Here is an 11,379-nt window from a genome sequence, read left to right on the forward strand (position 1 = left end):
TTTTTGGGGAAACACGGTAGTTACTGGGTCTCCTTGTGTGAAAAGAAGGGACGAGGGACTCTGAATTACACACCCTACCTTTAATGAAATGGGGCAATTCAATGAGCTGCTCATGGACCAGAAAAATTCCAGCAAACACTCCACTCCCCGACCTCATTCCAAATCACGGGTTTAGACTAGTTCAGGGTGGGCATGAATATCGGATCCACATAAATTGGGTTAACCCGGCAAGTCTTCGAGTACATGTGATGACGGAAGTGTTTGCATCACCACCTCTACCAGTTTTAATGTAAAACATGGTGTGGGAGCAGCCCATGGGATCAGGCTGTGCTGTGAAATGTGTTGGGCTGAGTATAAGCTAAGGCCTCCCCTTCCCCTTTCTTGGTTCCTTCCTTCACACACGCTTTCCCCAGCTTGGCACCGTGACCCCTGGAAGGGAGGCTCTGAGGCAGGTTCCAACTGGTGTCCACAACCCTGAGCCTGGCAGCCAGCAAAGGGCCCCTCGCAGGGCTGGCCTCACAGACCTGGGCAGTGACCAGATACACAGGCGACGTGCTGCTTGGTGACAGCACAGCTTTCGAGTCACCTGGGCGACTTTCTGTCCAGCAGGCACCAGCAAAGCAGGTCGCAGCCGCAGATGCTGGTGTTCCTGGGCTTGGATGGTCCGCCCTTCCCTGCGCTGTTTGCTGGGACCCCGGGGCCCTCCAGACACATATCTGGACCAGAGAAGGGGCCCTGTCACTCCAAGACCGAGGACAGCATTCCCGGGAGGGGACAGCAGGGAAGGCTAAAAGTGACTGCCACTGCATAGCACTGCCCCCCACGAGGAAACGATATACTCACGTGGGATTCTCCCAAGAGGTTATGTGGAAATTCCCTAAAGGTTGAGGAGCTATAAAATAGTTTTCCATTCTCCCTGTTAAAGAAAAACCCATAAACACAATGGTTGGTTTTGAACCTTTAATAGAAATAAAAAAATGAATGGAAAAAGAACACAATGCTGACAGCTTAGTATGATGTGAGTCTCACTGGATGTCCCCATCTGGTGTAGTGCAAATTCTGTTCACACTTTTTTACACCTTTACAAACTCAAGTCACTTTGGTTCATATACTTGCTGTAAAGAATTGGCGAAAAGTCTTCAGATTCACAGTTTTTGGCTACATTATTTCTAACAGATACAGATTTGCTTCCAGTTTAAGAGAAAGGAATACTTATTATTTGTGCAAGATCAAGTATATTTTAAAGATTCAATGACCGTTTTCAGCTAGTAACTTCCGTTTTTTCATAAAACGCTGACAACTTCATTGAAAAATCTTTGCAGCTAATCACTCATTTTCATTTTCAGAAAATGGGTAAGGGGTCATTGCAAATCTCAGAATGATCCCATTTTCTTTTAAACAAAATTCCTCTAGACCAAATTAGCTACAGTAACTTAAAATTCCTATGTGATTTCCCTCAAAACAACAAGAGCCCTGCAACAAGGATCACCACGTGACGAAAACAAGTGCACGCGTCCAAGGCTGGGCCTGCTGACGGCCGACTCCCATTCGAAGGGGTCTTCTAATCAAGCTGCTTCCACAGAATTTAAAACAAACCAGAAACACTTAAATTTCAAAATACAAAAAAAAAAAAAAAAAAATCCCAATAAATTTGTAAGTAAAAATTACAAGTTTACTAAAACCCACAAAACTGGAGTATTTCAAAGGGCTCAGTGGAGGGCACGCCAACAAAGTAACTTCTCAACTGAAAGAAATTATTGCTGAATTTTGCCTCCATGCAGCACTGAAATGAATGGAGAACCCTCTTTAACATCTTGTACGTTAAAAAAAAAATAAATATTTAAGAGACTACAAGGCTCAGATTGGTTTTCATAGACATTGCACTTGAAGTTAATGACCCAACACTTGCAAATCGGGTCTGATATGCTCTACACCATTCCAGAGACATTGCCTCACCAACATCTCTGCGTTTTCAGAAACACCGAATGTGTAATGCAGTGACACCCGTACCCCTTTCCTACAAGGCAATCACAGATTGCAGATTCCATAGGGCTGTGGGAAAAAAGTCGTCTCTATTCTGGAGTAGCAAAGAAACAACTGTGGCTCGCGAAGCACGAACTACGCGGCAGACAGGTGCTCGCTCACTCTTAGACGATTGTGGGTTCTGGGTAAGACTTCCTAATAAACACCGAGGTGGAGACCCCAGTATTTCACAGTGTAGAGCTGACCTTTTGGGGTCTCCTGCTCTCGGACTGTCTACACTGAGGTCCAAGCGGGTCCAAACAGCACAGCTGTGCTTTGCGACCTCGGTGCTGACACCTGGTACGTTTGCTGCTGCTGCTTTTCTTTTTCTACACAACCCTATTTAACAAAACAATCTTGTGGGTAAATATTCCTATGCTGCCACTCTTCACCGTGGTTAAGCACCATGAGGCCCCCTGCGGCGCCAACACAGAAGGAGAGCTGCAAGCCAGGCTTCTGCTCAAGGCTTCGACGTACGGCCGCGTGCTTGTTAGAACACCGGTGACACCGAATACTCGGCCCGGGACCCAGGCTCTGCAGGGCACATGCAGGCGTGAGCACAGCCAAGGTGACATTTCAGGGCACGCAGTCACTCGTCCCACTTTGCTATTCTAAAATAGGTGATTTTTTCCCCCTGGGAGTCACTTGTACAGTCAGCCCAATGTAAATAGATTATTGAGGAAAACAGATCATCTCGTCACAATCTGAAGCGTGGGTTTCCTCCCACATCTTGCTGTTCTTCAGAATCAGTGGGTTGAAGACTCAGTCACTGTGTGGCTTTTCAGGGACACCCTACAAGTGAAAAGACAAAAAAGAGCAAGTGAGCACTAAATGTATACATATTTTAATTGGCAGTTCAGCAGACCATGAAAGGTGAGAGAGGAGACATCCGTTTGGCCAGGGTAAGATGACGGAGACAAACGTGGACAGCAGCAGCAGCAGACAAGCCCTGCCAGCCACGCTGCCACAGCCGACACAGAACTTTACGTTGACACAGCCTCTCCACACACACTTTCTTGTTGGACCTTCTCAAAACATCTGTGGCAGACCCTGCAGTTGTGACTGCTTTCCAGACCCTGCCAGGAAAATTCTCAATATAGGGCAGATGTTTCATTGACGAAGGAGCAGATCTGAAGATTGAATGACCTCCCCGAGGTCACCAGGCTACCCCAGGACAGCGGAGGGGCTTCCCCTGGCCCCCCATGAGGCAATCGTGCTGGAAGGTGAAGACAAACGGAATAGGCACGCTGACAAGTCCAGTTTCTAAGGCACGGAGTGCATTCCTGGGTTTTGAGGAAGGAAATGAGTTTTCAAATTTGGAGCAGAGTAAGCCTGTTTTTGCAAATGCAATTAAATAAGAAAGCTGTTGATTTTTTTCATTTCTTTGAAGAAAGAAAATAATTAAGGATACAAGCGGAAGCAGCCTAGCTCCTCTGAAAAAGAAAATGTGTAACTTGATCTTTTTAAAGCTGCTGCTGTAGTTGTCTCCCTTTGATTGGAAGATTCTAGCACGGTGCGACTTTACGTCACTGCCTCAACTTTCTAGACTCCACAAAAGTCTGGTAAGAGAATAAACTTTTCCTAAGGTTGACGACTGGGGACACACAGGCCAAACCCTGCAGAACAGGGCGCACTGGCCCCTCTGTGAGGAGGCCGGACCTCCGTGCTCCCTGGCTGAGGCTTCCTGGCCTCAGGACCTTCTCCACGTCGGGGTTCGGGCAGCAGTCGGTCCCTGATCTGACCACGCCGGTGGCTGCTAGGGGGGAAAAGCCCCCAAAACAAAAGATTCCATGAAAAACCAAAGTGAGACAGGGACAGCCAATGCTACAGGGAGTCAGTTTTCTAAAACAAACTTATTGCAAATGTAATTTTTATTCTTCAGCCTGGACATAATCTGGAGCAAATCTAATTTCCTACACTTCCAATTCTGGTCTCATGACGAGGACTTTTGGCTTCGCACAGGTATCTTCTTGCCGCAGGGGCAACGTTAATTTTAAAGGTCTCTGTTCACCCACGGGAGTGGCAAGAACCATGGACAGAAGGCTCCTTATTCCAGGCTGAAGCGGACAGATGACCTGCGAGGGGGGGACTGGGTCGCCAGGCTCCAAAGCCAACTGAACTGGACAGCGAGTGGGAGAGCAGTGACTTTCCCACGAGGCGTGGCTCTCGTGAGACTCTACTGCTTTCAGGAGATTCATTTACAGATATTTTGGGGGACGGAAGACAAACAAAAGGGTGGAGACCCGCTGGCGCAAAAAAAAATGTCCTGTTTTAAAGATACCACACAAGGGACCAAGATAAGTTTCCTGAAAAAGCTCCAGAGTTTATCTCTGAAATCAATGGCCTTTCTAAGACACTAGTTTCTTTTTTTAGCTCATTTTATTTAAGCCCTGGAGTCAAAGTGAACTTGAAATAACAGTTAGATGCCCACATTTAATTTTCTCTTGGTAAAGGGTTCAAATGCCAATTTTCAACAACCAGAAAGTGCGGTTTCCCTGACGTCATCCGCTCTCCTGGCTCTCCGAACCTGGCTCTGTGCCAGGCAGGGCACGTTTCTTTCTCCTTCAGTAAAGACAGGGCAGTGCTCAGGCAGGGTTCCACCTGTTCCTGTGGGCAGTGCCCTCTAGCCAAGCCCCGACCTGGCACATGCAGGGTCTCTGCAGCCTCAGGCCTCTGCCACGCTTTCCCTAGTGTCACCTGCACCTGTCAAGGGAGGGAGGACACTCATGATAAAGCACCCACTGCAGCCGTCTCAGTAACCACTTCTCTGCTATTACTACAGTAGCTGGAAGGCCCAAGAGCTGCTGGCTTCCTAGATCTCATTATGGGTTTACAAACGTCCAAATCTGATGATTCAGCAAAGAACGACCTGGGTATCATTACATGTTTTGTTTTGTTTTTTCTTAAACATCCGCTTTTCTCAATAATGGTTGCTGCTGAGTCTCAACTAGACATTTATCAACACAAATGATAACGTATGACATAAAGCAACGCTATCAAACTAAGAAACTACAGAGTTAGGAGTGAATGTGACAATTTTACGTACCATAGCCAGCTGTCGTCCTATGTTTCCTACTGTTACACCTCCTGAGAAGAAGATACATGGCAGCCAGGAGCGGATGTACAGGAAGTCTGGGGATGTGTACCTGCAGAAAGAGAAGGGACCTCCGGGTGAGTCTGCTTGCCGGGGACACCAGTGCACACTAACCATGAAATACTGCATGATGTTGATATCTCAACACTTTTTCTGCTCCTGTTGAGTGTCCCTTTACATTAAATTGTCGATGGGGCATTTTAAACATGCGAATCAACAACAAGCCTCATTCTTGAGAATTTCATGCCTATGTCTGTGGCGTGTGTGTATAAATGAAACCTGAAGGTCTCAGCGAAGTGGGCGTGCTTCGTCAGAGTTAAGTGGCAGCCTGTGCGGGGCTGCGGGGGCAGCGCGCTTACTGATAGACGCCGTTGTACACCAGCAGCTGCGTGATCAGAGTGGCGAGGAACGCGATTGTGATCCCAAGCCCGAGGCCACTCCTCGAACGGTCAAACGTCCACCAAAGGCCCAAGGACAGGGCTGCCAACGTCAAGGAGAGCTGAACGTTATTGGCAAAATCCAGTTTCTGGTGATGCAAATGTTAAGGAACATTTAACAATGTTTAATAGCATCCAACATACAAACCCCCAGGAACTCCATCAGTGTGTTTACTGTCACCCCCTACATCGTGCTCCAGCCACAAGAACTGCCCGGTGAGCTCACAAAGGATTGTGGGAGATGAGGGCCCCGTGCTCAAGACGACCCGAAACTTCTCTGGATCAAAGGGTTAAACACGCAGCTTGATGAGCCAACGTCCTGAAAGCCAGGTGTAAAATTCTGCCGGCATTTCGACCCCAAAGCAACCTATCTGCTGGTAAGTCATCTCTCGGCCTGTTTTTATGCCTCATTTTCATTAGTAACTGGAGCCACGTGTGCGCTCTTCTCCCCACGTGTGCACGAAGGCGCGCTTCACAATGGTGTCACCGTCTCACACTTTCAGTCTGTGGAGACACACAGCTGGCTTTCATGGCAGCACCGCTCACCAACCAGTGACAAAACAGATGTGTCAGAGGAAGAGATCTTATAATACTCCCTTTTAGGGACCTTCTTGTCCTTAAAATTGGGGTAGAGCAGATACAGAAATTGGTAACTCTAAAAATGTCTTTCTCTAAGATTTGAAAGTAACATCTAGTTGTGCTAAGAAACCCCCCGATCTTCCGAGACGTGGGTACTGTGAACCTTGCTCTTGAGTGGACTTCTGTGCACACACAACAGATTCTGTGTGACACGGTCCATCTGAGGGCACCAGGACCTAGGGACCTGGTGTTAAGAACCCTGTTCCAGAGGACACCCCTTTGGACTGGGCCTGGAGCTTCTGTGGTCACAGCCAGGGCGAGGGCAGAGAAGCAGAGACAGGCCTCTCCTCTGCCTCCTGGAAGTGGCCCAGGCTGTGACCCTCTCACCACTTGTCACTGGGCTGCAGGAACCCGGTCTACAATGGAAGGACATAGGTAGAAACATAAAAGGGAACTTACAGAACAAACTCCAAGGAAGCCAAAGCCATGGCCTGACAGAGGAGCGTGAGGAGGCCACTCTGCTCCTCCTGTTATAGTCACTGTTCCCCAAAATGAGCTGGAAGGGCTCCAAGGACCATGTGCAAACTCCCACCAAGTGTAAACTAAGCAATCAGCTTTAAAATAAGACACTTGGAAGAAGATGGTTCAACTAACCTAAGAGATAACACATGCTCATTAAAAGCAACGGAGTGCTTCAACCTAGGACCCCAGGAAACGCTCCGGATGGCACGGCCTGAAGGATACGGCACTGGCGTGGTTGATGCCCACGAAAACAGCTACACAGCGTATGACGCTGGCCCACTCCCTCTTAAACTTGTGGGGCTCCCCAAGGTGACTGTCAATGCAGGGGTACAGCAAGCCGACGACGGCTGTGAAAACAAGAAAAGATACCAGCGTCAGGATGGACAAGCTGAAAATGACACAGTCCCACATGACAGTTATTAACACACTATGCAAACCAGTCCTTCTAGAAAGTTTATCCACGATAACAGGATACTGAAATGAAGCCTCATTTTATAGTTCTGTTCTTCTTGAGTACAAACAAAAAAAATCAGTTTTGAGACATTTAAAACAAAACCACTCTTCTTTGCTTTAGCTAAACATAGATGCGAGTTGAGCAGGGCGTAGCCACGTGGCCCTAGAGTGAAAACTACTTAAAGGCCGGCTTCTGTTTCATCAGTGTGATTCCCATTTTACAATGAAGGAGGCAAGCTCCCAGGAGCAATTCTGAGGCCACATGTCACATCACAAGTTCCATCCCTCCCTTACTCGGCCAGCACTGATGCTGGCACATTTATGCTGGCCTGACTGACATCTGGGTCATGGAGGCCATGTGCCCAGAGGGTGGCTTAAATTCGATGGTGAGGGGGTTACAGCCCTTACTCTAGGAGACCATGAGCAGCACTGTGCATCACCCCTGTGACAATGCTGTGACAGGACAACCAGGCTGAACCATCCCTGCGAGGCCAGACCTGGCCTGCGGGGGAGTGTGGGACCGGGCACAGACGGCCAGGCCTCTGCTCCCAGTTCACTGTGATGGGACCTGGCTCTCATGTTTGTTTCCTCATATGTGAAGTAACTAGAAGACGGGAGGGGGAGCTCACTGTGGTCTGAACAGTCAGGAAGTTTTACAGACACAGAACTGTAAAGCCTGAGAGAGTAAATGAGAATTCAGACAGGGAGAAGGCGTGGCACACCAGGAGAGAAGCAAATGGAAAAGAGTAAGGCACGAACGGACAAAGTGCGTGGTGACTGGTGGGGATACAGGGCCCTGGGACCCGACAGTGGGACCCAAGGTTCCCACATGACGTCACCCAGTACAGAGGCTCAAAAGCCTGGCAGAAGTCCCACCTTGGTGACCGATAGAAGAGGTAACTATTTTAGGCTCTTGAACAGAGAAACAAGAAACAGTTGAAGCCACACATTCAAATGAAAATTTTCATTTCAGTTTCATATTACAGTTCATCAAGCTCTAACTTTGGAGTTTTGAAAAATGGAACCCCACATTCTATAACTTACTTCACTATAACTTAACCTTACCTTTGAAGGCTGAAAGCTAAGTAGGTGAACTTAAACTGTGAAATGTTTCCCTTATGCTCTTGGCTGATGGTGAAAAAAAAGTAGGGTGTGAGAAACCGTGTTTCAGATATTCCTGGAATTTCCTGAAGCTCCCATTACAAATAAAGCCTAAACTAAGTGTTTCATTTTTAAGATCAAGTTTTTGATTCAAAGAAAGAAACTATAGGGCCAAATGTGTATGAAAAATAGAATTCTGCATCCAGATCTATTTCTCAGAAAGGATGTTGACAGTATAGACATATACTTCAAGGTCTCAGAAAAACAAAGCAGGACCAAAGCTTTCTGAGGACAAAATGAAGACAGTCTACCCTGCTCAGTAACCACAGTGCCCCCATGACATGTCCTGGCCACAACTCACAGCTCTCCCCTTCCTGCTGTTTTAAGTGAGTGCTGAGAAGGTGGTGTGTCCCTACGGGGCAGGGGACACACCTAGACTCCAGGAACACAGCATGCAGAGTTATGCAAGTGGCCCTGCAGGTCATTAGCTGTGTCCCTTGGACACAGTTGCAGAACCTGTGATTCAGTTTCCACATCTGTAAAATGGAGCTATGGCGGGGCACTGCTGTCTAAGGAATAAACAAAACAACAGTCAGCAGTCCAGAAACGTAAGCTGCAAAGCCAGTGGCACTATCATCATGAGTTGTTCTGCCCGTCGGACCATGGGATGGATGCTCAGGGCTGGTGTCCTCACTCTGAATTTCCACAGCTGGTAGAGGTAGCAGACAGATGCTTGTTGACCAACAAATGCTGTGTGACTAGAGAAGTCTTACATGATCTTCTGGGCAGAGATCAATTCAGCATTTTTATCAAACCAGCTAAATACCCAAGAAATTCTTCTAAAAAGGGACAACCCTCCAGCCCACAGTTTACACTAAGCCTGTGTTATGTTTCCTGGCACCTCTGAGACCAGCTAGGAACACTCACACCTCCACTGCGGACGAGGGACGAGGGGTTACTCATCCTAACAGTTCTGGGAGAAGGCCTGGCTATGGCCCTGCTTGCTCACTAGGCCACTGGGCAGAAGGAAGTGGAGAGGCTGCTCCCTGGCAACGTCTCTGCCCACTCTGCCCACGTGATGGGTTTGTTTTCAGTTACCCAGCAGTGTAGCATGTTCACTGGGGCAGCCAATAGCGGCCCAGGGCCTCTGCTCACCAGTTCTGCAGGCGGCCAATCGTGGCAGCTGGCTCAGCATGACAGGTGCGGAGCCGCAACACTGCCCTCAGTGCCAGGGCAGTAAGGACCTGGCCAGCCGGGCACTGAGGCAGGAGCAGCCCGTTTTCTCCCCACCTCATCTCCATCACCCAGCTTCCTCCAACGCCCAGAGGCTAGCACTTGGGGCTTCGGTGTCCTCTCCACCCCACTGCTTCCCTAAGTACCAACACTGGAGAGATGCACACTCTTCCTCTGTGGATGGCTCCATGTTCAAACAAACGTGTCTCATAGGCTGAGGAATGGTTTTGATCAAACAAGCACCTTTCATTTCTACTCACCAGCTGCTGTCCCACAACAGGGAGGAACCCACCAGGCGGAAGAGAAGATGGTGGCAATCACCTCCTCGGGGAACAGGGTGACATTCCTCTGGACCTGCAGCAGGTTGAGCACTAGAGCTAGGACGACCCCCACGGAGAAAAGCACCAGGCTTCTCTGCACCAGGTGGTGGTGCCAGGTGATGGCGTGGCTGCTGCCCTCACTGCGGCCCCCAGCACGGGTGCTCCGAAGCCCACGCGAGGGGTCCGTGCCCGGGGCGCTGTGGGCCACCAGCAGGGAAGGCCCAGACACTGACGAGGTGATCATCTCCCCTACTTTGGCCGCCAGCCCTCCGGCCCCGGCTCCGGGGGAGCCTCGGTGCCTGGCGCGCTTAGCACAGGAACAGCTCCAGCAGTGGTCGTCCAGTCTGGGCATCAGTCCCCGGAGTCTGACAGGCTTTCCTAGAAGGACGGGAAGGCGGGATCATGACCAAGTTCATTTACAAGGAGCGGGGCAGGCCCAGGAGTCAGTCCGTCCATCCCGGGAGGGAGCGGGGCGCGCAGCCCACAGCGCGGCACCGGGCGAGGCGCCGGCCAGGACAGCGTCCCCGCCGCAGGGGGATGGACGCGCGGTGCTGCCAGCGGCCGGGCGGTGTGGGCGCCCCGCGCTGCACGACCCTCTGCACACGCCGAGGTGCCGGCCGCCCGGCCCCAAAGTTCCCCGGACCCCGTCCGTCTGCAGGCCGCCCCGGGACAAGTCACTGGGGTCCTCCGGGCGGGGGGACCGGCGGCCCGGCCAACCCAGGGTCGGGGGTGCAGCTCGCATCCCGCGGCTGCGGTCGGGGTCGGTGCCGCAGACCCCGGTGGAAGGCGGCCTCGCCCCGGGAAAGGGGGTGACCGCGGCGTGTGGGTCGCGCCCGGACCCCCGCCATCCCCGGCCCCGGGGTCCCCGCCGCGCCCGGCGTACCTGGCCGGGGGCGCCCGCCCGCGGGATCGCCGAGGGAGGAAGCGTCGGAGCAGGTAACGGAGGAGGATCTCGGCCCCGACCGCCTTGAGCAGGGCCCGCGGGGCCCGATGCGCCGCGCAGTTTATAAGGCGGGCGGCCGGGCCCGGGTCACGTGACCCCGCGCGGCCCCCGCCCCCCCGCGCGCCGGGGGCGTGGCCTCCGCGCGCCCCGCCCCCCCGCGCCCCCGTCCGCTCGCGGTCTGGTGAGGCGGCCGCGGCCAATCGGGGGGGGGCCGCCCATATGACGTGCGCACACGCCACCGCCGGCCGCTGGCTCGGGAGCGCGGACGGCGGGCGCACGGGGCCGGGGCGCCGCGCGGGCTGCTGGGGACCCGCGGGCGGGCGGACGCGGCTGGGGGCGGGGGGGCCGGTCCTCCCTCCCCTCCTCCCTCCCCTCCGGCCGCGGGGAGGCGGCGCCGCGCGGGTTCCGAGCCGGGCGGGGAAGCGGTGCGCAGACGCGCGGCCCGCGCCCGGGGCTGAGCCGCTTGGACCCTAGACCCTGACGCACACGTGGCCGGAGGACGAGCTTCCCCGCCGGCCGGACCCTCCCCTCGGGCGTCCCAGGTCGTCCCGCTCCCGCCGAGTCACCTGCCGGTGCTCGGTGCTCGGACCTGGTCCTGCCGGCGCCGCCGACGCTGCCGCGGGTCCCCACCTGCCCCTGGAAAGCCGGGGGCCCGTTGGGGACGCGGGGACGCGC

At 52.4% G+C, this 11,379-nt stretch overlaps 1 protein-coding gene across 1 annotated transcript; it reads right to left on the reverse strand.

Annotated features, from left to right (window-relative positions):
- Positions 1 to 946: 946 nt before the first annotated feature.
- Positions 947 to 10,783, reverse strand: INSIG1 (insulin induced gene 1). The gene is made up of 6 exons (XM_074315060.1): positions 10,645 to 10,783; positions 9,702 to 10,139; positions 6,877 to 7,001; positions 5,476 to 5,642; positions 5,069 to 5,168; positions 947 to 2,814 (listed from the first exon to the last, which is right to left on the reverse strand). The coding sequence occupies exons 2-6, from the start codon at positions 10,111 to 10,113 to the stop codon at positions 2,785 to 2,787; spliced, it is 834 nt and encodes a 277-aa protein (XP_074171161.1). The 5' UTR covers positions 10,114 to 10,139; positions 10,645 to 10,783; the 3' UTR covers positions 947 to 2,784.
- Positions 10,784 to 11,379: the final 596 nt, after the last annotated feature.

This window comes from Rhinolophus sinicus, linkage group LG11 (assembly GCF_036562045.2).
Source record: "Rhinolophus sinicus isolate RSC01 linkage group LG11, ASM3656204v1, whole genome shotgun sequence".
Classification (NCBI taxonomy): Eukaryota; Metazoa; Chordata; class Mammalia; order Chiroptera; family Rhinolophidae; genus Rhinolophus; species Rhinolophus sinicus.